The sequence below is a fragment of the Acartia tonsa genome, chromosome 4, assembly GCF_053477335.1.
Source record: "Acartia tonsa isolate MP-2025a chromosome 4, ASM5347733v1, whole genome shotgun sequence".
NCBI classification, from domain to species: Eukaryota; Metazoa; Arthropoda; class Copepoda; order Calanoida; family Acartiidae; genus Acartia; species Acartia tonsa.
The window spans coordinates 31,547,321-31,574,057 of NC_137263.1; the positions used below are offsets into that span (position 1 = coordinate 31,547,321).

A 26,737-nucleotide genomic window follows, 5' to 3' on the forward strand; every position below is an offset into this window, starting at 1 on the left:
TATTTTTCCTAATGCAATGTCAATTTTTCAAGCTTTACTTCATGGATGTTGTCATCCTTGTTACTTTAAAAAATAAGATAAACTTAAAATAATAATTGATATATTCACAAATGAATTAACATACTTAAGGTTACAATATATTTTAATATGTTTTCGTATTGCACATAATTATATTGAAAGCTGATTAAATTAAAAGGCACAATTATTCTATAACGAAAAAGCTATTTAACATTCAATTAAAGTTACTAAATTAGTAATATATAGAGGAGAAAACAACCACAAATAGTTATTGAATTATATATATACATTATTTTTACACTCTTAATATGTTTACCGTGAATCGGTGATATGGATATGACACCTAAAGATATGTTTTGCCTTCACCCCTTAGGTTTTTATTAATTCAATAATTTATTAAAGGCATCATATCCCTCTATATTTATACTCAAAAATATGTTGAAAATCTTATATTTTTTTCACGAAAAAGAAAATGTACAGTCATAATATTACAATCAATTTTGTTAGGCCGTGCCTTCGGCATCTCGGGGCTAACAAAACTGGTTTTAATCTTATAATTGTACATTTTTATAACCGCGGAAAGCTGTTTATAATACGATTTCTTTCTGACTACTTTTTTCTCGCTGAATTTTACATGTTTTATATACGACAAACAAAAATATAATTAAAAGTTTGACCATACGTTCAATAGCTACAGTGAAATGTAAATGGAAATAAATTATTCCTTTTACTTATTATCAAGTACTCTTTTTCAAGCACAGCATAAATTGCAGACAAAAAGATATTTTTATAATTTATTCTGTTTAATAATTTTTTAAAACTTTTTTGAATAAAACCCTCTGTTTTTAATAATAAAAATATAATTTAGTCGTTAAAAAAATATTGAAAATACTGTTTTCATCCGATTATTCTTCTTAACTTAAGCACGATTTAGTATTGTGTTAGTAGATGTTAGTAATAAAAATATTGTTTATCCACAGAAAGATTTCATCATATTGCACAAAGATTTGGTATTGTTCAACAATTATTACATCACCCAATATTTACTTAGCATAATTCTCTCAGAATTCCAATCAGTCTTGGTAACCTTCTGTTGCTGGAACTCAGGCGACAAAGCATGCGCACAGGCACCCAAGAATGCCGCGTGATATCTGTACGACGAGGCGTGAACTTGTGGCGGGATGGGTAGGATTTTGTTCAATTCTTGCTGCAGCCTTTGCTTGAATCCCGGCAAAAGTGTGAGACCACCGCTGAGGAAAATTGATTGTGACACCTCTTTCCTGACATCAACACTGCACTCCATAATGGCTTTCCTAACCAGGACATGAAGGCCAGGATGATCCAGGCCCCAAAGTTCAGGCTTGAATATGCCCTCAGGGACATGAAACCTCTCTGTACCCAAAGTTATGCTCTGGAACTTGCATCCCTCGTTCATGTAGACACTTCTCTCAGCTGATTTAACATCGTCAATTTCATCAGAATAATTTCTTGAGATAAAGCACAATCTCTCAATAGTATTGCCAATAATAAATGTATCCAAAGGAGAGTTAAGAGCATAGTTTCTGCCTGCCAGTGACTGGCGCATTTGATCATGAAGTTGAACTCCTCCAGTTGATACTTTAGAAACACCTGAAGCAACCTTGTACCCCTGGACAATAGGTACAATATCAATCCTATTACCAATATCAACAATAACTCCAGTGTTGGTGGAATAAGAAAGTAAACTAAATGTTGACTGGTGTCCAACATTCAGGGCCTCCACCTCAAATTCCTCAAAGAGCAGGGAAGCTATGGCCAGCTTGGTTTTCTCATTGAATGTCCTTGGGACACTGAGCTGTAGCTCACAGGTGCGCGGGTCAACTCGCAATTCCTGGAAAACCTTCAGCAGCAACCCGCAAAGGGCTACTAAATCAATAGAATACTTGTCGATCGAGTGTGATACAAGCAGAGGGTTGTAGATGTTACACGACTTTCTCACTTCTTCTTTCAATGCGTCAAATCCAAAATATTTTTCTTGCGTATTGTCTGGGTTTACAGCCATCAGGCTGGGAAAGAAAAGCATTGGCAGGCAAGGACTATCAGCACAGAATCCAGCTCTAACAGACGACCCTCCTAGATCAACAACGATAAGATTGGTCAGCATTCTAATGTCTCTGGGTATTGGTTGAGGAGTCAGGAAGGTTTTTGAGAAGGATTCTTGAGTTTGGACAGACAATGCCTTTTCCCATACTTGTGCTTTACCTTGGGTAGCTGTTCTCAATACAAGATATTTTCCTGTTCTATCCTCCAGGCCAACCATACAATTGTCCAAGAAATCAATCTGTCCGCCAAACAATTCAAACTTTTCCTGGTACGTTTGTTTGTGTTCATTTGGATACACATACAAATATCCTTTCTTGGCGACAACATAGGCCTTCCTCCAGGCGTTCCACAGAGTTGGCCGACGCCGTCCTGTCGGCAGCTTTTCCACATGTCCCTCAATCTCACCTCGATCAACATCTTCTAGATTTGCGTAGGTATTATCCTCCTCAATGACGGGTAGATTGTACAAACCCTTAACAAATCTGTGCGGATCCCAAGCACCGTGCCTGGTGTCGGCTTCCAGCAGATGGGGTTCTGACTTGTTCAACAACATGTTGGACACCAAAGGTGGGCTTTCCAGCGGCTTGGACTTTACCAAGGACTGGCTCTTGCGATCGTTCGCGTAGAAAATACTCTCGGATGACATTCCTCTCTTCATGTTGAATGACTTGCCGAGTGCTATGGGCGCAGCTGGGAGCGGCAACAAAATCTTGGATTCTGGGCTCTTGCAGCTCTCAAACTTTGACAGCAGCTGCTTTACAGATGGCAACATTGGACGCGATTCCTCTTCCGGCTCCGGTTCTGAGTCTTCCACAACTTCATTGCTGTAGATGTGATTATTATTTATAGTTGAGGTCTCAAAATATTGAGTTTTACTTGCAGAAGACACGACTGACACACCCGGGCTTTTTGTAGCACCTCCACTAATGGGAGAAAATTTTGATTTGAAAACATCCGGTGTCAAATTCCTGGTATCTCTAACAGTTCTCTGGCGAATAGTTTCATGATACACCTCTATGTATCTATCTCTATCTTTCAGATTTTTTAATTTCTTTTCTTTCACTGTCTCGCCAAAATTTGCACGCACGTGAGTTGGTGGTGAGGAGGAAAATTGCACAGGAGATGGGGGCGATGGAGGTGAGGGGGATTGAGAAGGAGATCTGTGTTGAAATGGCTTGGGAGCTGAGTGGGCAAGGAATGGCGTGGGCGAGGAGAAACCCTTTGATGCCACAGATGATGGAGATAAGAAGGGTAACTGTTTTGCTGGAGAAATAGGAGAGCGGACACTGTGTGGTGTAGTGGGTGTGTGTGCTGTGCTGTTTGGAGCAAAATTTTTTACATTCTCACGACCATTGTATGCTTTGAAATCAATATTTTCCCATATGGACTCTTTTGCTTTTGCCACAGACTTGGTGATGTTAAGAGTCAGCTCATTCGCGGAATCTTCCCGAGATTCATTGTTTGACCGATGCAGTGCAGATTTAAATGATGCGATGCCATTAGTAATTGTTGTCGACTCATTAGTATTTTCAATTGTTTCAAATTTTTGACGCAGCGCAATTACATTTTCCATGGAGTTTCGCTTGTTGATTGTTTCAGATCTAACAATTGGCGATTCTTTTTCTTTTGGAGGCGTCGGTTTAACAGGAACTGCTGCTTTAACAGCTGTTTTCACTGCAACAACTTTGGCAGCTGGTTTCACAGCTGTTTTATCATTCAACACTTTCTCTTTCTTTTCAATGATTGGCAGAGCAACCTCTTCTGGGTTAAACTCTTCAAACTCAACTGGCTCAAAATCATCGTAACCCCCACCACCTCCTTTAGCCCCACCCCCACTGCCTGGTTTATTATTTGCCTTGTGCTCCTGGAAGCTTGTAACTAATTTATTATTCTTTGCCTCAGTGCGAGTCCATGTGTCGCCCGGAGATTTTTCAAATGGTGGTGGACTTGATTTTGCTGCCTCATCTTTGCTCCACTCAAAATTAGACAACATCTGGAAATCAGAATCCTCTTTCACTTTCAACTCATCTTCATTCTTTTTATTCTGATTCTTTCTTTCCTTTTTAGCTTCCTTGTTAACTTTTGTGTATGTTGGCTCCTGAGCTATTGTCTGCTCAATGTTATCTTCACGTTTAGATGATTCTTTATAGGCTGAGCTTTTCTTTGTTTGATTATGTTGATCAGAGAGACGTTGTAGTGTATCAGTTGTACCAACACTCACATCCTGTAGTCCAACTCCATTGCTCTAAAATATAAACTTAATCAATAATCATTAATTACAATTATTTTATTATTGAATTTTATTTTAAAATCTTGATATATTTATCATTTTTGACTTATTATTAGTGTAAAGAAACAACCATTAAAAGTAATACGTTCTAAAGAATGTTGCTGGAATTACTAATTAATAAAAGAATTAATCATTAATAAGAAAGATAATTTAGTATAGAAGCGAATCTTTTTGAATATCTATTGGCAGCACAATTTTGTTAACTTAGCTCTATTTTTTTGTCTACTTTCTATTTATATTTACTAGAGACCTCTCACTTGAAGGATGAAGTAGGGAGGGGTGACCCTCTACCTTTAATTTTTTAAAAATATACAGGGCTGGGGGGTGTATTTTTTAGGGGAGTTTTCTCTTGGGAGGTTTTTTCAGCGGTTAGCAAGATTCTCATTACACGCAGACACACATACTGTTACTTTTGTATACAAAAACAGATAAATGACAGGCAGACTAAAATGACAGATTTTTATAGTAGCTTCGCTTCTAGAATAATAATGTTATAAAAAAAATTGTAAAACAATTTTGTATATAAAAATGTACATAATAAACAATTCAATGCATTTCTAACCAAAATCCTATTGTACATAAATATAAAAAGCTATATTTGTAAGTACTTATTCAAATGCACATGAAACAAGAATAACAACAAACAAAAGATCAGAACGCAAAAATTCAGAAAATCAGAACGAACGTAAACATGTTATAAGTTTAAACAAAATATTATGTTCATCTTTTATAAAAAAATAAATACGCAGATCATTTTTACAGAAATTTGCATACAAAGTTTGAAATCGAAATGATAACTCTATCACTCTATCTAAGTTTATGCCCTACGGGCGATGGAACACTAAATGTAGAAAATCTCTGCTTTTAAAATACAAATGTAAACATTCTGTAAAATCTTTGACCAATGCAACAAGAAATGGAAAACTTAAGTAAAATGTATTTAAGAAACCATAAATGGAATGTAAACGGTTAAGTTATATTTTAATTTTACATTATACAAAAATTTCAAAGAAGGTGTATCAACTTTTTTTTTATAGCTAGCCGGTTCTTTTAGTAAGTAGTAGATGTAAAATTTTTCATAGAATTCAGATATGCAATCGGTTTTTTTGTAGACCTCTTATTTTTTAAGTAATTTAAGTTTTTTAAAAAAATAATTAAGTCGGTTTTAAGGTACTAAAACGCAACAAAATAAAAGAAGAAAATGGCCAGTAAGAACAAAAATAGTAAGATCTTTAATTTGACACCTTACTTTTAAAATTCTGTTGAGTAATTATTGAAAAAATCTATTTTTTTAACCTCGGTTTAATAAAAACTTTAGACCTAAATATTTTCTCAAACAGACATAAAAAACATGGGTTCATATATACCTTTAGAATCAGAAAAATATTACGAATCCATTGTAAGCAAAATTGAAAAAAAGTAAAAAAATAAAAAATTAAACAAATGGCCAATTGTATTTTTTGTTCAGGCAACACTATCGTCTTCCCTTTTTTACCCCCTCTTTACCCCCTTCCCATTTTTATACTCAATTCAAGAATTAAGACGTTGCCTGTACAATATAATATGATATTTTCATATAATTCCTTTTATTGTAGTTTATATACTATATTGTAAACTTTTTTTTTCAATTTTGCTAACAATGAATTCGTAATATTTTTCTGATTCTAAAGGTATATATGAACCCATATTTTTTTACCTGTTAAATAATAAAATTAAGTTTAAAGTTTTTATTCTCGTGGTTTAAAAAAAATCGATTTTTTCAATAATTACCTGACAGAATTGAAAAAGTAAGGTGTCAAATTAAAGATCTTACTATTTTTGTTCATAATGGCCATTTTCTTTCTTTTTTTTGTTGCATTTTAGTACCTTAAAATCGACTTAATTTTTTTTTTTTAAACTTAAATTACTTAAAAAATAAGAGGTCTACAAAAAAACCGATTGCATATCTGAATTCTATGAAAAATTTTACATCTACTACTTACTAAAAGAACCGGCTAGCTATAAAAAAAAGTTGATACACCTTCTTTGTATATTATTTGGATAATATATTTTAAAGTTCGTTAATTTCAACAAATCAAATTAAATGCGAAAAATAACAGATAAGATAAAATTATTTTTTGGTGGATTAAAGCAGCCCCACTTTAAAATTGAAATAGTACAGGAGAAATTTAGAATTTTTGTGCTAACCACATTTTATTTACGGACTGCTACATATAACTTTTGGAGTAGCTGCGATACGAAAATGTGAAATTTAAGAAAATATTGTTACCTGTCCAGAAAAGTAGTCTGAACTGGAATCAAAATGAATATTTTCCTCATTGAGCTTGTCAATATTATCATCTCTATCTACCCTCTCAGGACTCTCGTTATCCTCATGAATGGACTTATTATTGTTAAAAACATCCGGGCTGGTGGGTGCCCGTCCCTTCTTGTGACTATGACTGTTCTTGTTATTGATGATACGGTCCACAGAACCCTCGCGGTCACTGCTATTTCGCCCATTCTTGGCATCTTCTATCAATCTATGGGACGACCCACGGTTGGATTGTCTGCTGGCAGGACTTTCAACCCTGCGAGGCATGTTTCCGGCTGGTGGACTTGTGCTTGTGCCTCTGCTGTTGTCTGCTGGACTGCTTCGGGATCTAGGACTGGAGCTGGTCTTCACGCTGGAGGCAGGACTCGGAGGACTCCATCCTAAAGGGAAAAAAAATATTATATTTTTTCCGAGAGATAGTAAGCATATTAAGATAATTGTTGAATAGAAAAACAAGCCCTCCTTTTCCTCAAAGTTCTAGTCGAGCTCAAAACGAACACCCCTCCCTTTATTTTCTTTTTTCCCCTTCCGCGTTCTGTGCTCGGTTAGGCAATTTGTAAACCCATGTCTACTCAAAGATAACCCAGCAAAAATGGAAGAATTTTAAACTTTCCATTTTCCATAACTTTTCATTAACTTTATGTTAATTTATTTACAATCTTGGCAAACTGTATAAATGCTCTTTAAAAAAGAAATTTTTATCATTCATTTCTGCTTTAAAAAAATTTTCTAAGAAGAAATGAAATTGTGTGCTGTTGGAAATTATACACTTAAATTTGATTATTATATTGAAGTTGAACTTTCTGTTTTTAAATGCTATAAAAATGCAGTATTTTGTACATTTTTACATTAAGCAAAAAAATGTAACCAATGGCTAATAGGAAATACCCCTTTCATTTCCTTTCACATACAGTTTTTATATGGTTAAAACAGTCGGGATAAAACAATTTAGGTTTTTAAAAAATGAGAAAGGGAAAAAAACAAATTGAGACATGATTCAAAGAAAGATTTAACATGGTGTGTGTATTTACAGACAAACAACTGTGATAACTTACATACAAACATAAACTAAAAAACAGACAACAGCCATGCTAACACAGAGACAGACATTATCTAACAAACAGACAAATAGCCATACTAACACACAGGCAAACAGTCATTCTAACACACAGACATAAAGAGTATGTTGTTGAAACCTGCACACTGTCATATGGTCGCCTTTCCCCCACAATTTCGGCACAATCATTTACATTTTCATCGCTCCAACTAGTGTGCAAAAATTTGCTAAATATTAGAGTAAGATAAATTACTAATTATTATTTTATTACAAGAAATTTCTTTGATTGGATATTTGATTTCACAAGAATAAGTTGCTTACATGAGATAAAAACATTGATATTGAATAGAAACCCTGCCCCCCCCCCCCCATGTAGGAAAATTTTTCTTTTTATTTCTAGGGTTAACGTTTCTTGAAGAGTCTCTTTCGATCAAGCTGTTCAAAATATTCTTATTGAATGACGGACAGACTTACCTGCTAGATTTTTTTTATTAGTATAGAGACTACTCTACTATTCATTTTTTTGTGTCTGTCCATCTGACTTTTCGACCACGATCTTTAACTTCTTTGCTCAACGCCGGATTTTAAATTCAAAAGAAAAAAAAAGTGAAATCAAATAAGCTTTCCTCCATTGCAAAAAGCCTAAAAGAAAATAATCGTTGACTGCACGTGTAAAAATTCTAGTAAAAGTGATGTTTTATCCTCAATAAAAGTTTAATATTGATGAACTCAGCTACTTTTACTTTTGGAAACAAATATCCTTGTTATATTGAGTTTACAGTTATGATCTAATTACTTCTTGTCGCCAAGTGTAAAAAAAAGCCTTATAGTTTCCTTAATTCTAAACCACTACATCATTTACTTTAAATCAAAGACATTTTTTTTAATTGTGGACCATATTGTTGGTTTATATTTAGAGAAAGACAATGCAGTTTTGTACAGCACATGGTAGTCTGTCTCAAAAAAAGTATTTTTTCATGAAAAGCTTTTCTAAAGTTTGGATTATTTAGTGATTATATATTCTGCCCGTAATCTATATTGATAAATCGATTAAAGCATTAAAAATATAAAATAATTTATATTTCGTATTTTTTTTATCAAATTCATAGAAGAAGTAGGTATTAAATTTTTAGATATTGGCTTATTTTTTTAAAAAGAAATAGTAAGTTTGATTGTGAAAAAATCGATTAAAGCATTAAAAATATAAAATAATTTATATTTCGCATTTTTTTTTATCAAATTCATAGAAGAAGTAGGTATTAAATTTTTAGATATTGGCTTATTTTTTAAAAAAGAAATAGTAAGTTTGATTGTGAAAAATCTATCAACTCAAGTCCTAATAAGTGAAAAGTGTAGAAAATCTCTATGAAGCATTTTTAAAGGAGAATTTGTATTTTTAGAAAAGGCTAATAAGTTGAGAAAAAAAAGGAGCTTGGTCAGCAAAGTCATGAGTTAGAGGGATAAGACAAAAAGTCTATAAATATTCAACTTCAATATTGCATATATCATGTATATTATGGGAATGGATAACGAAACCGTTATTGATATTCATTTTTTTCTCATTTATATCAAATAGTTTATGTTCCTTGTAAATCTATATCTGTCAATTTAAATTAATTGTCCTTCATTTAGCTATCCCTGTATATCCCTGGAAGTGTGTGGTGAGAGAGGAAGTGGGGCTATAGAGTTTAGTTCACGGTGCATCAATAAATGTTGCTACTTAATCAAACCAACATCTGCTACCATGTGTCACACTTTTTTAAGTAGTGCAGCTACTCAATAACTCTATGTGTCCAAAGGTAACTATATCTGTTAAGGAAAACTAAAGGACCATGGAAAGAAAACGAAGTAGCAAGTTTCGTCGTATTTTTAATGTAGTTTTTGTTAGGTTATTATAGGTTAGGTAAATGTTAATTACTGCCTCGCAGGGTTAGAAAATTGGCCCTGCTGGTTTAGAGCCCTTAGCAAGGAGCTTGAAATAGGAGATAGGCTACTGTGGAAATACGAGGCTACTTCGTTTTCTACATGTCTATTGAGTCATATACTTATACTAAGTTATATGCTTGGGTTTCAATATCAGCGTCCTTTTCATAAACTAATGTTCTTCCTGTCAATTAAGATCTCTGTGCATGAGCATGATTTAGGATCCTTATAAGTCTTTCTGGTTATTTATAAAAGTATAAAATTAGATGTTACTTTGTGACCATTTTGATACCTAAGTAATATCAAAATCCTCTGAATTTGAAATTTTAAAACATAACCAACCATCATTTATTATTTTACTAAAGGCTGACTATAGTCTGTAATACCTTAGCAGTGCCCTTTAAAAGCATTACTTTTTTATTTTAAGAAGAGTGAAAATGACTTTTAACTTTAAAATAGTGTAACTCAAATTATTTTCATCCTTGTTTCAACAAAAATTGGTAATCAAAGCCATTTGTCCTTAGTGATTTTATGTTCTGAGATTGATTTTAAAGTTAACATTGTCTTGGATTTTATAGTTAATATAAACAATAAGCTAATTATGTTTTAAATCTAGAAAAAAAAATATGGATAACATTTAATATAGATAAAGTATTTTTAATTTGTTGCTTTTCAAGTTGTAATGGTCTTACATAAAATTAATTTTGGTCAGGAAATTTCACAATGAAGAGAAAAAACTGTAATTGTCTGAAAATGGGGATACGACAAATGAAGATAAATAAAACTTCCTTCTTATTCTTTATTATGTATTTAATAAGTAGAAAATATAACTAGATGGAATATCAATTCATCGCCCATTGTTTACTCCCCCCAACCCTCAATTTTGCCAGGATTAAATGAATTTTCTAATAGATAGAACTGCTTATTTAAAAGATACTTCTCCTGTATATTGAAGTAACATGATGTTTGTCTGTCTATATGTAAGTATGTCTCTATCCAAAGATCTCGTAAATGGCTGGACCGTTCTTTCCCCAAGTTTTAGGAAAGTTTATGATTGATCTAGGAAAGGTTTTAGGCTATTGGGTGGGGGCGTGGGGACTACGGTGCGAAACAACTAAAGAAAAATACCCTCAAAACAAAAATGAATGTGTGTGCGTCTAACATTTGAAATATTTTATTAAAAGCGAAGCTTTTCTATAATTAGGGTCGGTCCGTCCGTCCGTACGTCCGTCCGTCCGTCCGTCCGTACGTCCGTAACGGATAGCTTTTTTCGTTAATTTAGACATGTTAGAATTGTCCTATCGATTTCAAATTTTGCATGGTGATTCCTTTAGTAGTTAGGTACGATTTAGAAAGCGTAGCAACTCTATAATCATTACCAAAATGTCCGTACGTCCATTTTTAACATATTGATTTTTTTACTTTTTTAAATAGCTTTTTTCGTTAATTAAGGCATGTTAGAATTGTCCTATCGATTTCAAATTTTGCATGGTGATTCCTGTAATAGTTAGGTACGAGTTAGAAAGCGTAGCAACTCTATAATCATTACCAGAATGTCCGTACGTCCATTTTAAACATGTTGATTTTTTTTACATTTTTAACAACAAATTTGTATGTTACCTAATTATCCGATTGGTCTGATTTTTGATATACTGATTCCTGGGACAACAAAGTACAATTTTATAAGCGAAGCAACTCTATAATCAAGTCCTAAAAATGTAAGTATGTCCATAAACATTATCCTGTATCAAGCAGTTTTTCAACAAATTTACTTACAATTTTGCTTTGACTCTTATACATTCGCATTCTGATTATTCAGTTCTGACATTATAAAAGTGTTAATGTCCGTTTGTCCTACCGTTTCAGAGCTTCGCTTTTATGGATGTTGTCATCCTTGTTTTAATGTAATTCTTGCCCGGAAGTTTCAACTCTCATGACCTTTACACACCTCCATATATTATAAGACAATTTATATAGCTTAGACGACAATTCTAATCTTTATTGACCAAAATTGTCTGTAATAAAAACTAGAGTAAGACAAACATTCAACGATTAAAGATTGATTGCTTCCCATTGCAAAATATATAATAACAAATATAATTGTTATATTGTTTTTTTTTCTTATATTTTTTATTTCCTTACTCTTGTTGTCATTGTTTTTAGCAGAAATGCTTTTCTGTAACTTTTGTTGTCTGTCCGTTTGATATTTCGTGTTAATTTTCTATACTACATATATGCTTATCAGGACGTACTGAGTTTAAGAGTGATCTTTCAGAGTTTAGACTATTGAATTATTTGTAAATCAATTCAATTCAATTCTTAAAATCAATTAAGGGTGGGGAGACAAAATTTTATTAGAAAAAATAGCACTTTAAACCCCATTTAGTTTCTTTTAAAGAATGTGTTATGTACAGAAATCTGGAGCTAAAACCACGTCCTCTAATGATTACGCCTAGCGTTTGCCAAATATTTGACAATCCACAGTTAAAACAGCAGCCGCCACCGCGATGCAGTCTTTAGTCTTCCGATAAAAAAATAATGACTGAAAGTAACTGCAACGAATATCAGGCAGACAAAATGCCAACAAGCCGTAGCTGATCCTAGTATTTAATATTTTATAGAAACACAACAACAAAAATAAGTACTATTTAATGTCTGTGGATGTTCGGGACCACATTAGGCCTAAATTATTGGTAGAATTTTTTAAGCCACGGGGCCATACTCCCAATCGATTTAAACTTTTTCGGTGCATCTCCGAACATTCCCTGCAAGAATCTTAATTTCCCGGCACCCTTTCCTTATTTAGAATTATCCATATTTATGTAATTAGAATATTTTTTTTACATTTGCAATATGTTAGGTAAATGTAAAAGGTTATAAATCATTATAATTTGAAGTACACACCAAATTAAATCACAATTATCCTGTCCTTCAGAGTTTTAATTATTGTAGTTTTTTCTTGTAAAATGTGAACCATCTAAGAAACATTAAAAACAATTTTGTTGTTAACAGACCCTAATGAGTTAAAGTGAAAATAAAAAAAAATAACAGAAACAATTGGAGACAAAGTAAAAAATGAACATTTGTTGAGAAAATAAAGATTGCATCCATTTTTTAACAAAAAATCTATTGGCAGTCAATTTTACTTTTTTTTTACTTTTCATTTTATTTTATTACGAAGACCATTCAAAATTGGTTTACTACTTGCACTGAAAAAGAAGCATGCAAAAACCCATATAAAAATTAATTATAAACGTAAAAAGAAGGAACTTAACGGGATCTGCTTAACAGTTAGGGAGTTGAATCCATTTTTATAGAAGCAGAAATATAATCTATGATTATGGTTTGGACCCTCTAAAACTGTAATCTACCTTTCCACTTTCCCCTCTCTTGGTGAAGATATCTTCAACGCCAATACGATTTTTGAAATGTAAGATTCTACTTTCCCTTCTCTTGGTAAAGATATCTTCAACGCCGATACGATTTTTGAAATTTAAGATTCCACTTTCCCCTCTCTTGGTGAAGATATCTTCAATGCTGATACGATTTTTGAAATTTAAGATTCCACTTTTGCGTCTTTTAGTGAAGATATCTTCAACAAGAGAGACAAAAGTGGAATCTTATATTTCAAAAATCGTATTGGCGTTGAAGATATCTTCACCAAGAGAGGGGAAAGTGGAAGGGTAGATTACAGTTTTAGAGGGTCCAAACCATAATCATAGATTATATTTCTGCTTCTATAAAAATGGATTCAACTCCCTAACTGCTTAATGTAAAAAAAACCAACCGTTCAATCATAGACGTCCAAGCTTTTTTTTTGGGGGGGGGGGTAAAATGGCGCGCGAATCGCGCCGAATTTTTTTTTTACGGGGGTAAAATTTGCTTGGGGGGATAATTACCCCCCCTCAAATCTGTTGGCAGGGGTAAATTTTGTTTACCCCCCCCCCCCAAAAAAAAAAAACTTACCCCTGGGGTAAAATTTTTTTTTTGGGGGGGGTGATTTAAATTTTCTTAAATATTTAGTATTAAAAATGTTAGAGATTTTTTATTTTGTGGGGGGGATTTACCCCAAAATTGTTTGGGGGGGGGGGGATAAATACTCATACCCCCTCCATATGAAACCTTAGGAATTTTGTTATTTAATTTTGTTAAATAGATCTATAGTTTATGGGGCAAGTACACATAAAGTTGTGCCATGACTTCCGTAAAGAAACAAATTTTGTGCTATAGAGAATTTTGATGAAGCACTGTTTAAACTGTTTGCTAGAGCATATAATGATTACAATAGATATAGAATACGAGGATATTGTAACATGGTAATTGTTGTGGTTACTAATAAGTTCTCAGGTATTGGTCAACACGTTCCTCCATGATATTGGTCAGGGGAGGGAGTAGGGTAAAGTCATAAGAGGGGTTAGGGGTATAGTTGTATTAGCCAACTGGAAGAAGTATCTTTTCAGGGTGTGCAAAAAACTCTCGCAATGTCCACTTGTTCTACATCCATTATGATTACCTATATTTTCCTCGCTGTGTACAGATGGAGAACTCCTGTACCCAGAACTATGGTCGGAATTCATTTCATTCATGTAGATTGGCTCACTCTTCCCCTAAGAAAAATAATCAGGATCAATGGTGCTTTAACAAAAAAAGTTTTATTGCGTTTTTTTTCGAACTGTTTAATTGCATTATGGATTATTTGTTTATTTCTTGTAAAAATGCATTGCGTAAAGCTACTCTATAAGTCTACTTTTACATAAATAACAATATGAGTTTACAGAAGCTTGTGCTAAACTTTGAATTATCAAAGAAACTTCTTTTTGTTTTTCAAACATCATATCTTTTTATAACAGAGCTTTGCTCAATGGATGTTTTTTGTATATTTTACAATAGACAATAAAAAGGCTTGTTTAGTTAGCTATTTTAGTTGTTAATTGTTAGAGGTCATGGGAAGACCTAACAAGCAATTAAACCGAACTGTTTGTCTGTCAGTCCTTCGGCTTTCTAGAACGAATAAAAGATAAAAGTCCTACTTTATGTTATATTTTTTTAAAACTGAAATGACATAATCTACATAATTGGAGCCTTGTTATCAGTGATGCTAAAGGATAAGACAATTTGAACGATAAATTAAAATACATCCACAATAATGATAAACAAAATTTCAACCTCTGAAGATCAAAATTATTGGTTAAAATATTTGGACACTTATAGTTTTTAAACGACCCAATTAAAATTTTTGTGGCAACGAAAAGGATAACGTTCTTTGGGTACTTTGGGTATTAGTGTAATTTACAGTCCAATGTCCCCTCCCTCCATCTTAAAAATTAAAGCCGAAAGAAAAATTTCAATACAGAGGTTAATCTAGCGCAAGACTGACACTAAAAACTTGCAAAGAAGCATAACATATCCACATATAAATAATGAATTACCGCTGTATAATCTTCGTTCTCATAAACATTATCATCTAGATTCTCAACTGAAGAATTTCTTCTAAAAATTTACATAAAGTTATTCATGATAAAAATTTAAATTGTTAATAAAATTGGCAACCACCTTAAAATTTGACGTTACTCGAGAAAAAGGTGCCTTAATTGAACAATAGATAACGTAAATATTTGGAATAGCTTGCCAAATATTTTTAATTACTTGCATTTTTATTTTGTGGATTTCAATCTTATTTTTTCTCAAACTTAACAAGTTATTGCAACATAAATCTTTATTTGTAATAAAAAAAATTAATTTTTGGTCAATGAATCAACAAATATTTATTTTCGTGACATTTGCAATGAAATGACAAAAATTTTAAATTAATTTATGGTTTCAGTGTTTGCTAAAGTTTTAATTATTTTTGAAACGTGAATTCCTTTTTTCATTTATTATTTTATGTACTTGGACAATCAAAGTACATATACAATTTTGCTTATTTAAAGAGTCAATTAGAACATTTTATCTTGGAATATTTAATAAGCTACCTTTCCTGTCAAAGTTGAAAAACGAGATCTTTGAGAGAGACGGTCATCTTAGTTGCTGTCTATAGTGCCCTAGCAAAATGTTGATAGATGTCACTGCTTTCGGCCTACCTATTCTATTGGCGTCAAAAAATACCCTATACCCAATCTATTTTCTAGTGGGTTTCTTACCCAATTCCCTTTCTCTTTCCCTCTACTATGACGTCAATATAATAGGTAGGCCAAAAGCGGTGACAACTATCCCCATTTTCCTAGGGCACTAAACTCAGCTACTCATCTTACTTTTTCTATGCAAGGATAACTTTAAAAGCACTCCACTTAAGCAAAAGGTAACTTTTTAATAGTGCAAATATTTAAAGCTAATTATTTGTTTTGTTTTGTTACTATTTTGTTACATAACAGATAGAATACTATCTTTAAGGATTTTGACCATTGGCCTGTAAAATGTTTTTAAAAATTAGATAAGGGTAACCTTGGTGTGTCATATTGGTCCTCCTCTGGTATAGCTCCCTACAACACACACACATAAGCATTTGAAACAATAGACAAATTAAATAGAATAATACTGACAGGTTTTTCAAAGGATGTCAAATGTCTATGTCGGAACCAGAGCAATTTTTATAGGAGCCCTGTACTTTCCAAAGAAGTCTCGGCGCAGTTGCCTTTTTAACCGTTGAGTCTCCAAATTACGCTGTCTGTTCATATATTAAGTAAATACTTGTCTAGTATGGTTTCGAAACCGATTGAAATCCGCTGGATTATAACCGGTTCTTAGCCATACTGAAAAATTATGTATAGCATCGTATTACAGAAAATTTTTCACGAATATCAAATGAAAAATGAATTATTAATACCAGTTTTGTTACCCTTGGCCTTTGGATGTTTTTAATTACTGCGAATAAATATACCAAATAAAATATCAAATATGCGAAAATTTCAAACAAATCAATGAACCTCATTTAAAAATTTTACTGATTGATAAAGTTTTGAAAAAGTACATTAAAACAAATAAAAAACCTATGGATATGAAACCTAGTATTTTTTTCTGATTTTAAGGTAAAATAACAATTTTATAGTTAATAGATTATATTAAAACTCTAATGATACCTCTGTAATTTGCTTGCACGCATATTAAAAAAAGTCTCACATCCTGTCAAGACAATTTTTATGGAAAAATATAAATGCAATTCTATGCATTTTTTATCTCAAATTTCTTTAAAAATAAAAGATAAACAATGACACAAAATATAATTTAAATTGTAATATCTGTAAAGAAAAATATTTATACAAAAATATCTCATAAATTTAAAAGCAAAACTTTTCATAATTAGGATTTGTACTTCCGATTCTAGGATCTAAAAGGATGGTCGTTTTTTCACAAAACTTTGCAAATTGAATTATGAGACGATTTGCTATATGTATAAAAAATATATATTCTTATTAATTGTAACCAAATAGACTTAAAAGTCTTTTCCAGAAATGTGAAAATTCATATTTAAAAGATAAAAAAAGGTTATATAATGGTTGCTACTCAATAGTTTTAGAAAACAAGTAAGTGCGTCCATCGTTGATTGTTATATCATTATTTATTAGCTATGTTTTTGTGCATGTTTTCACCCTTGTTTATATCATAATTTTAATTTCAGTGGCCTGTGTTGTGTACCTTGAGAAAGAGAGAAAGATAATAATCAATTTAAAATTAATTTAAGACCTTAAATTAAGATGAAAGAATGAAAAATAAGGACTATTGTTCTTGAGAAGGGTTAGCTACAGCTAGTAGAGCTATTTACCATGAAGGTCTCGGACAAGTTAGGAAGAATTAGTTTTTGCTTTTAAATTTTAAATACTCTTTTAATAATGGAAAACTTATTTTAATGTAAAATTTACAGTTTATTTATAATGGCGTATACCTATACCCCCCTTGCTTTAGAAAATTGTTTAATGTATCTCCTTTTTCTTTTAGTTACATTTCACTGAGTCCATCACTGGTCAAAAAAATTCTCTATACGATCCAGTTCTATTGTAAAAATTTCAACTACTTTTTTCTTTTCATTTGAGTCACTTTTTGGTTTTTAAGTTGAAAAAATAAATCTTAATATTCTTATCTTAATATTAAATTGAACAAAGCCAGAAAATTAATTCTCGCTATTTTCATTTTTAACACTCTTGGAGTAAAACAATGAAAATCTATTTAGATTGTTAATACGATAGTAATGTGTTCTTCCGTAAATTAAAACTAAGAAGAACAATGAAATTTTCAAGAAAAAAAGATATAAAAATAAGGAAGCTAATTTTAGATACTATAAAACAAAAACAATTATATCCACAAGAAGCGCTAACACAATTTTCATAAAATAATAAAAAAAAGTGGAACAAGGAAAAGCTTTTGATTATTGATGTAGATTTACGCTCAAAAAAAGCCGTCATTTTTTCAAAAAGAAGTGACATACGTACGTACTAGTTAGGTAATAGCAGCTGCTCTACTACAAAAACGTGTTTTCATGTTTTTTTTTGTATTTGTGTGTGTTTCCTTTGGAAGATCATAGTCCCACTCAATAAGATCCTCATCAGAATTCATGATATTATCATGGCTGGTTGTCTTGGCAGGTTGTCTGCGGGGCTCATCATACACACCATCCTCAAAGCTCTTGTTAATGTAGAGCATGTCAATCTTCTTGGGTATGGGGCGGGGAACGTCATACAAACTATTGCCGTCAGCTTGGCCCCCGCCTCCCCCTCCCCCACCTCCACTTCCTATCCGTAGATTCTCATAAACAGCTCCACTTTCACTTTCATCGTCTGAAATATAAATAATAAACATTAGAAAATCTACATATTTTAAAAGCGATGCTTTACTATAAGTAGGGTCTGTACGTCTGACCGTACATAACTGTTAGATCTTTCTGCTCACAATTTAGGCATGTTAAAATTGTCCCATCTATTTCAAACTTAGTTTTGATTCCTGTAATAATTGGGTACTGACTAGAAAGCGTGGCCATTCTATAATCGTTACCAGAAAGTACGTGTGTCCATTTTAAACTATGATAACTTTTAACTTCTTTGCTAAATTATTCATCTGAATATTTCAAGCGAAGCACCTCTATAATCAAGTTTCAAAATGTAAGTATGTCCTTAAACAAAATGGACTATATTTACGTAATTTTGCAACAAGTTTGTATAAAATTTTGTTTATACTTCTAAATCAATATTCTGCGTATAGGTTTTTCTATTCTACAAGTGTTCTCGTTCGTTTGTTCTACCGTTTAATTTTATGGATGTTGTCATCGATGTTCTCATTGTATATTAAATCTACTTATTTGTACAATTAATATCTAAACAAGGACGTAAGTAAGCTAATGTTATTTTTGATGACAAGGAAAAATATGTTTAAACTGTAGTAAGTCACTCAAATTGTAATAGTTTTTCTGCTAAAGTGTTTGTTTGTGTGCTGTGGTCAGTTGAAAGAGGATTTCTTGTGTAGAGAGAGAAACTGCGTAGACTTTCCTACTAATAATTTAGATACTGTTGTATGTGTATACACAGATCCTATTAATTAAAAAGTAGCTTTGTCTAAAACTTGGAGGTCAAAATTTTAGAAATTTTATAGTTCTAAAAAGCTGAAAAGTTTTGTTTCACAGGAGCAGTGGCGTGCGAACCGAAGGGGGCATTTGGGGCAATCGCCCCCCCCTAGCGACCAAAACGCCCCCCCCTGCCCCCCCCTAGCCACCGCCCCCCCTGCCCCCCCCTAAATGTTGAAAAATGCCCCATTTTGCCCCCCCCTGGTCAACAAAAATGCCCCTTTTTGCCCCCTACCCTACAAAAAGCAAAACTATTCCAGTTTCCAAAAAAAAGATCAAGAAATACTCAAAAAAAAATTTTTTGGCGCTTCGCGCCAATAAGACAGTTATTATTTATTTAACCTTACCAAATTTTTTAATTAGTGTAGAAATTAGGTTATAATCTTTTTTCACTGAACATAACAAACCAGGTGATAGGACGTATTTTATTTTGTATAATATAAACTTTTTACCAAAGAAATTTTGTACATCCCCAATGATGATACACAAAATTACCCCTTATATAGATTACAATTAATGGATGAAATGTATGGAAACTCGACTTAATTAACCAACCAATCAAAATTCCATTAAAGTCCCAAAGTTGTTGAGACAACGAATAAGAAAATTTTATATGAAATATTGGGGACTAGTGTAATAAATAGCCCAAAAACCCCTCTCTCCCTGCATATTTGAAGAAAAAAATTTGCGCTTCGCGCCCTTCCAAATGGTTTCTGCTTTTTATAACATTGTATATTTTGTTTTTATTTCTATAAAAACATGTGTAAACAACAAATATTCAATCAAAAAGTTATTTTATATAAAAAAGAAACAGCGTTGATATTTATCGAAGCCTTTTTCTCAATACTGTATGTCTGTCTAAATGAATAACTATATATGATGTCATATGATTTTCAGTATAAGTTTATCATTTTTTTTGTGTACATACCCTTACAAAAAGACATGTTTTTTTTTATGGCAATTTTCATTAAAAACCCTTAAAACTAACTACACTCTATATTCCTTACTTGATAAAATGCGCCACTCTTGTTGTCTTTAATTGATTTTAGTTCAAAGGGGGAGTAAATATTTTTAGGTGCGCTTCACGCACCGCCCTTATAAATCCTTGGAAACACCACTTAATCAAAAATTAACAGTGTTTTAAAGTGCCATTTAAAGAGGGTAGGATATGTTGATATAACTTTTTAGCTTCTCTATAATTCACTATGGTTGTCAGTACGTAATGCTAAGGGGGAAATGTGATTTTTTCAACTGTAATTAAAAATAGAGGGCTAAAACTTCATGTTAACATTCCCATCATTATGGAGTATAATTAACTATTAAAAATTCATGAAGGTCAGACTGCTTTTCAGGACGTTTTTGGCTATTTTTGTATCTTTTAAATTTCGGGTATAGTTCCTTTTGTGACATTGCCTCTTAAGGTGCATTTCATCGTATTTTCTAAGTAGCTTTTCACCTATTTATAGCTCCTGCGGAGCCAATTGCCTAACCCTGCGGGGTAATTACATGACCTAACTTAACCTTGAATAACCTATTAAAAGCTACTATGAAAATACGACGAAATGCCCCTTAAGAGGTGTTGCCACAAAAGAGACTATACCCCAAAGTTTTCCATATTTCTAAGAGATTTTTATATCTGTAGATGATAGGACAAGTAATTTTTTTTATTTTTTACATAGTTCTTTATATCTTTGGTTTTTATGGTACAATAAATTTTTTGTGGATTATAATATTAAAAAAATAAAATTTTTTGCTGTTTCGAGCATCCAGAATGTAATTTACTTTGACTGTCATCACACAAAATACAGGAAAAAGGATTAGTGACTTTTTCTACCTAAAATATATATTTATTTCAACAGATGCTCTTTAAATCTACTTGTCTGTATTCTTATTGATGATTTTTTGTGCTTTGCTACTTAAAGATGTTGTCATCCTTGTTGTCATACAATAAAGAAATATTTAAAATCAGTTTTACGTATTAGGTTAATTTTTGGTAAATTATTTCCAAAATAAGTGTTTTTATCTCCACCTCTCCGAAAATTTTTTAATGGGGTTATTCATCCTTCCTGCTGAGATTTTATAACATCCCCTTCCTCCCATAAAAAAAATGTTTTGTGGTGGGGGGGGGGGGGAAGGTTAAATTATCTTCTGCACTTTTTTTTCGAAGATGCTTTCTAGCTCCCTTCCCTTTGGTCATTGCAGGGTGGGGAGAAGGGATGGGGGAGAAGAGATGGGGGGGGGAAGAGAAGGGGGATATAAATGGGAAATAGGGATGGGGAAGAAAGAAGGGATAAGGATTAGAAGGCCTATAATCAAAGAATCCCACCCCTTAAAACGCCCTTATTTAAAATTAGTATATATAATCAAAATGCCCCCCCCTAAATCAAAATGCCCCCCTGGGGCACTTTGATTTAGGGGGGGGCAAAATTTTACAAAATCTTCAAAATGCCCCCCCCTAGACAAAGTGCTTCGCACGCCACTGCACAGGAGTGATTGTAACTTAATCCATACTAAAGAATAGTTTAAAACAATCTTAAACATCATAAAAGTACTTCTAATAAGGCGATTCTGACCTAAATGTAAATATATTGTTTGTTAATAGGGCACGTTCGATGAATTTTAAACAATGTAAAAAATTTCTTACTTTTTACGCCTTAGGTGACTTTATTATTACTTCAGAATTTTATAAATAAACAATGTTAATTTGAAAGTAACCAGATACAAAAATTATGTAATTATTATTGTAGTAATAATAAAGTTATGCAAAACTATTATACTATCCAGATATAAATAACATAATGCACAAAATTCCAAATGCTACTTATTTTAATATATTCAATTTCTCCAATTTTCGAATAGCTAAAGAAATATTTATAATAATTTTACGGGTAAATATCTCCTTAAGTAGAAAATTTATCGGAATTCATTATTCAAGACCTTTCAACCTATTCAAGAGGACCAACATATCCACTTTTTTTTAAATGTGTCGCATGCCCCTGTGAGAAGCTCAAACCTACGGGGCACTAATCATTCAAGGCTCTCCTAACCATTACTTAACTTAATTCAAGCATCTAATCAAATTAGGGCAAACCGACGAAGAAATTAACATAGAATTATTACATACACTAAATAAATCTTTCAGGCCCTATGAGGTTGATTTTATTCGTACTTTAACTAAACCAATATAAAAACATGAAGAATAAAAATGTACAATAAATAGATATTCCTTTTAAGAATCAACTTAAATGAATAAAAAATGATATTTCAAATTGAAAAATGACCAAACTATTATTCTTCCTCATAGGTAATAACCACAATCAAACATGTTTAATAATACAATGAAACTTAAATTTATGATAAATTTTGGATAATTTGTAATATTTGATTTAAATGCATTTAAATTTCAAATTAAATTAATAACATTTTTCAGGGAAAAGCAGGGACGTGCGAAAAGGTGTGTAGGTAGGTGTATACACCCCCCTAAACTCAGGGTAAGGAGTGCATACGTTTCCCTTGTTTACCCCCTGGAAAAGGACTGAGCACGCTGCTGGTGAAGTATTTTTTTTTTTGATTATTTTGGTGTTTAAGAAATATTAAGGAGAAATATTTTACAATCTATTCATAATTTTCAATATTTAAATATTTCTGGTTGAATATAATACTTTAAACTTTTTTTTCACAAAAAAAAGATTTATTTATTAATGCTTCTTTGCAATCAGTTAATCAAGTCTTTCTAATAGTAGTTTATTAGCTGTAACGCCCCTAGAGGCTTCTAGAGGCACTTGAGGGGAAGAGGAATTCGACTCCTGCCCATTTTTAAAGTTAGTTTTTTTTAAAAGGGAGGGGGGGGATTTATTTTTTTCTAGGGGCTATTTTTCTTCGCAAGTTAGGGTACCCTCCCCTTCCCTTTCCTTTATAAACATTCCCTTGGCCTATGAGAAGCTACATTGTACAGGAGAACCATATTGGTTCAGCGTTTAGAGAGATTCATAAAACAATGACTACCATCCAAGATTTTTTGACATTTTAAGACAATTGTATTTGTCTACGCTTGTAAATAATTATTTGATATAATCCTGAATTTAGTGAGCATCAGACCAAATCAAACTTTCATTAACATCTGAATGTACGGACATGACAATGAATGAATACTTTGCTATTGCAAGGTGTTCATTTCAACCAGTTAAGTTTTCAGATTATCAAAGAAAAATTTCAAAATAGAAGAGTTTTACGTATCAATAATTCAATTTAGCACGAAGTTTAAATTTTTTAATTTACAATAATAGCATATACAACTTGATATAATGTTTACTTAACCTAATTCGAATAATTAAACAATGTAACAATTTTTAACACAAATATTTAGCTCTTGAAAATTTAACGACTGTCCTGTGTTTTGAGATGAAAAATAATGTATTGCGCATTCAATTGAACACATTATTTGCATATGTATAAGCTTGTTTGGCGTACAAATTAATGATATCATGGTTGAACTGTCTCTAATTTCATGTATTATGTAATATTTTTCTACAAATACACTTTTTATTTACATAATGTCAATAATACGAATGGCATATTTTGTCTTATAATTAGATATACAATAGTTTTAGAATTGGAGGAACTATTTATTTCTTTTATCTTTTAGATTTATCTATTATTTCTATATTTATATTAATTGGCAGCAAGAGGCGAAGCCACTAGGAGAATTCCTATAAAAAAAATAGTAATGTTCAGCGTCGTGTATAGGGTTTTACCAAAGTGTCATACAAATTTAGGAGGTGAAATTCTAATAAGGTGTAGACAACTTCCTTCCACATGTTAAGTTTCCTCATAATTACTTTGTTTGAAATATATCAATGAAAATATAATTTGTATTTAATATAATGTTGCTTCCCTAGATAAATAATTGTTATGGTAAAGCCATTTCCTCCCTACCACCCCTGACCTTGAATATAATCTAATTGAGTCCAGAATTCAGCACTTTCTCCACAATCATAGTTGTTAAGGGAAAGGATTAAAAATTAATTAATCTCCAACCCAACTTCATAATTTCAGGCTGTCGAGAATAAATCCACGCTCTAATTATGTGAGGAAGATTAATTTTTCTCCCATTGTCCTATTCATGGAAGCCCAAGTGTCCGTCCATAACATGGTTTTATAGTGGGCAAGGAAGCGAGAACATAATGATTGGGTTGCAACAATTATCACTCAACAGGCCAGGGTTATAAGGGATTTGTAATAGGGGGAGGATAAAATGTTTTTCAATTAATGTTTTTCAGTGAATCATTATTAATCAACTATCCACTAAGAGATTTCTTTATAGCCTTACAGTCAAATACATGGCGATTTCTAAACTCTTGGTTTTACTTGGTTTCAAAACATGTTTTTCTTTTTTGAGGTCTATATCCCTTAAATATCTGATACAAATAGCAACACAAACACGAACAATAATAGATGCCTCAAGGGTTGATCTAATAATTACTTAATAACTTCAGTGCTCAAATTCTTATTTAGATTTCATATTTGATCAGTTTACAATTATTCTTATATAAAAGTAACAGGATGTCTATTAGTCTGGCTTGTCTTTACCAAAAGCAAAGGATCATTCCAGCTGCTGAACTGCTGATTCAGGGAAGGTTTATAACTAATTTTAGAAAGGGTACCACAACCTTCGAAGGGGAAATCACCACTGGATAAAATCCCCCCCCCCCCCCCCTCCAAAAAATATAAATTAGTCATTTTCCTAATTTTTTATAAATACTTTTTCTGTATAACTATTGAAATTATAATAATATAATGTTAAAGTAAAATTTATTTTATAATAAAGTGTAAAATACCTAAACTTGTTGCTTGGCTATTATAGTAAAGATAATGAAGCCGCTAGAATTTTTCTACGTTGTAGAAACCTTTTTTTATATAATTTCTTTAAAACAAGCTTTAATAATTTCGATTCGACCTAATTATGATAATTTTATTAAATAATTGAGAACAACAGCAACAAAGGAACAGGAAATAAAAAAACTGAAAATAAAAGTTGGCGTAAATCCAGATTAAAATCAAAATTAATCAAAAGTGATGAAAACAGATATTTTAGATAGTTTTTTCCCACAGAACAAGGAAAATATTATTTTAAAAGTATGTTTTTATGTCGTATCCAGTTTTTATGGAAGGTTTCTAATTTTCCTATGATAATTTTCAGGTATCATGATTCCATGAAAAATTTAATATTTATGTTATATTTTTTAGTCAAAATAGCTGCAATAACAATTTGTTTGTGATGTTTAAGATACTGTAGTAAAGGGCTGCGGCCCTGTACTGACGTCCGTTGTTAAATAGAGCGGGTGTTTACGGAGGATACTTAATATGGGGATCGCGCCTATGAAAGGAGGACTAGAAGTGTTGTCAGTTTTATACCTTTATTCATACTAATTTAATAAGCTCATCAAAAAATCAATACATATACAGATAAAATAATGAGTGGAGCCCCACAAGGTTGGGGGTTCAGCCAGCTAGAGGGTTAGGTTGAGCAGTTAGGGTTGGTACTACAATACCACGGAGCTTATGGAATAAGACAATGGGTGAAAAATAGATGTATATAATACTCCCAATTATGATAAACTAAGTTTTACCCCTTTTTGAAATCAAATTGTTTATTGAAGGCCAACGAAAGTGTATTCCTAAAACTTGTATTAGTATAATTTACAGTCCAATGTCCCCTCACAGAGGACACATACATTCCAGCCTTGGTTAGAGGCTAAGGCAACATCGCCAGCACAAGTACATGTTACAAATACGATATTTAGTTTGAGAATTAATTTATTGATATATGCAGAAGCTAGGTTTTTGTTTATAAAATAACAGAACTGTTTTTGTATGGCGTATACGTTTATTTTTCTCAGCCATATCTACTAGGCTTGTGGTATTATAAAACTTAAAGCTTTTCAATATTTAGGGTCTGTTCTTCAGTGCATCTGTACATGTTTTAGTAAAATTATACCAAATACGTATACCAAATTCATACATTTCATTGAAAAATTCTGCAACTTCATTGTATGATCGATATCGAAAGAACTTACAATTTTTTTCACGAAGTGATATTTAGATATTTTAGAGTAAATTACGAAAATAATAAGCAACCTATATAATAAAAAATTTCACAAAAGATTTATTATAAGAAGCTGTACGTACATGCTACTCTGTTAAGCTTCGCTTTTATGCAGGTTAAGATCCTTGTTACTAAAGCAAAATTATATTTGTTAAAATTTTACTCAGAAATAATTGTTTAAATTTCACTTTCAAGGGGGAAGAATAAGAAAAAATATGGGAAATAAATTGAATCATTAAAAAAAGATTGTGTTTGTGTGCGTATGTGTGTGCGTGTGTGTGTGTGTGTGTGTGTGTGAAGTGAATATATTACATAATCATTTCCTTGCTTATTTTGTACAGAATCTTTGATGTGTTATTTAAAACCAAACATTATAACTTTGTTATTAGGTTTATTAAAAG

General features: G+C 32.1%; 1 protein-coding gene across 1 annotated transcript in view; it reads right to left on the minus strand.

Annotated features, from left to right (window-relative positions):
• Positions 1-83: 83 nt before the first annotated feature.
• Positions 84-26,737, minus strand: part of LOC145316782 (uncharacterized) — a 27,993-nt gene continuing 1,339 nt past the window's right edge. Inside the window, exons 2-7 of the mRNA XM_080157516.1 lie at positions 18,183-18,452; positions 16,126-16,162; positions 15,114-15,174; positions 14,198-14,291; positions 6,660-7,084; positions 84-4,345 (exon numbers count right to left, since the gene is read on the minus strand). Of these exons, the coding sequence (XP_080013642.1) occupies positions 1,046-4,345; positions 6,660-7,084; positions 14,198-14,291; positions 15,114-15,174; positions 16,126-16,162; positions 18,183-18,452 (4,187 nt within the window). The 3' untranslated portion in view covers positions 84-1,045. The remainder of the gene's footprint in view (positions 4,346-6,659; positions 7,085-14,197; positions 14,292-15,113; positions 15,175-16,125; positions 16,163-18,182; positions 18,453-26,737) is intronic.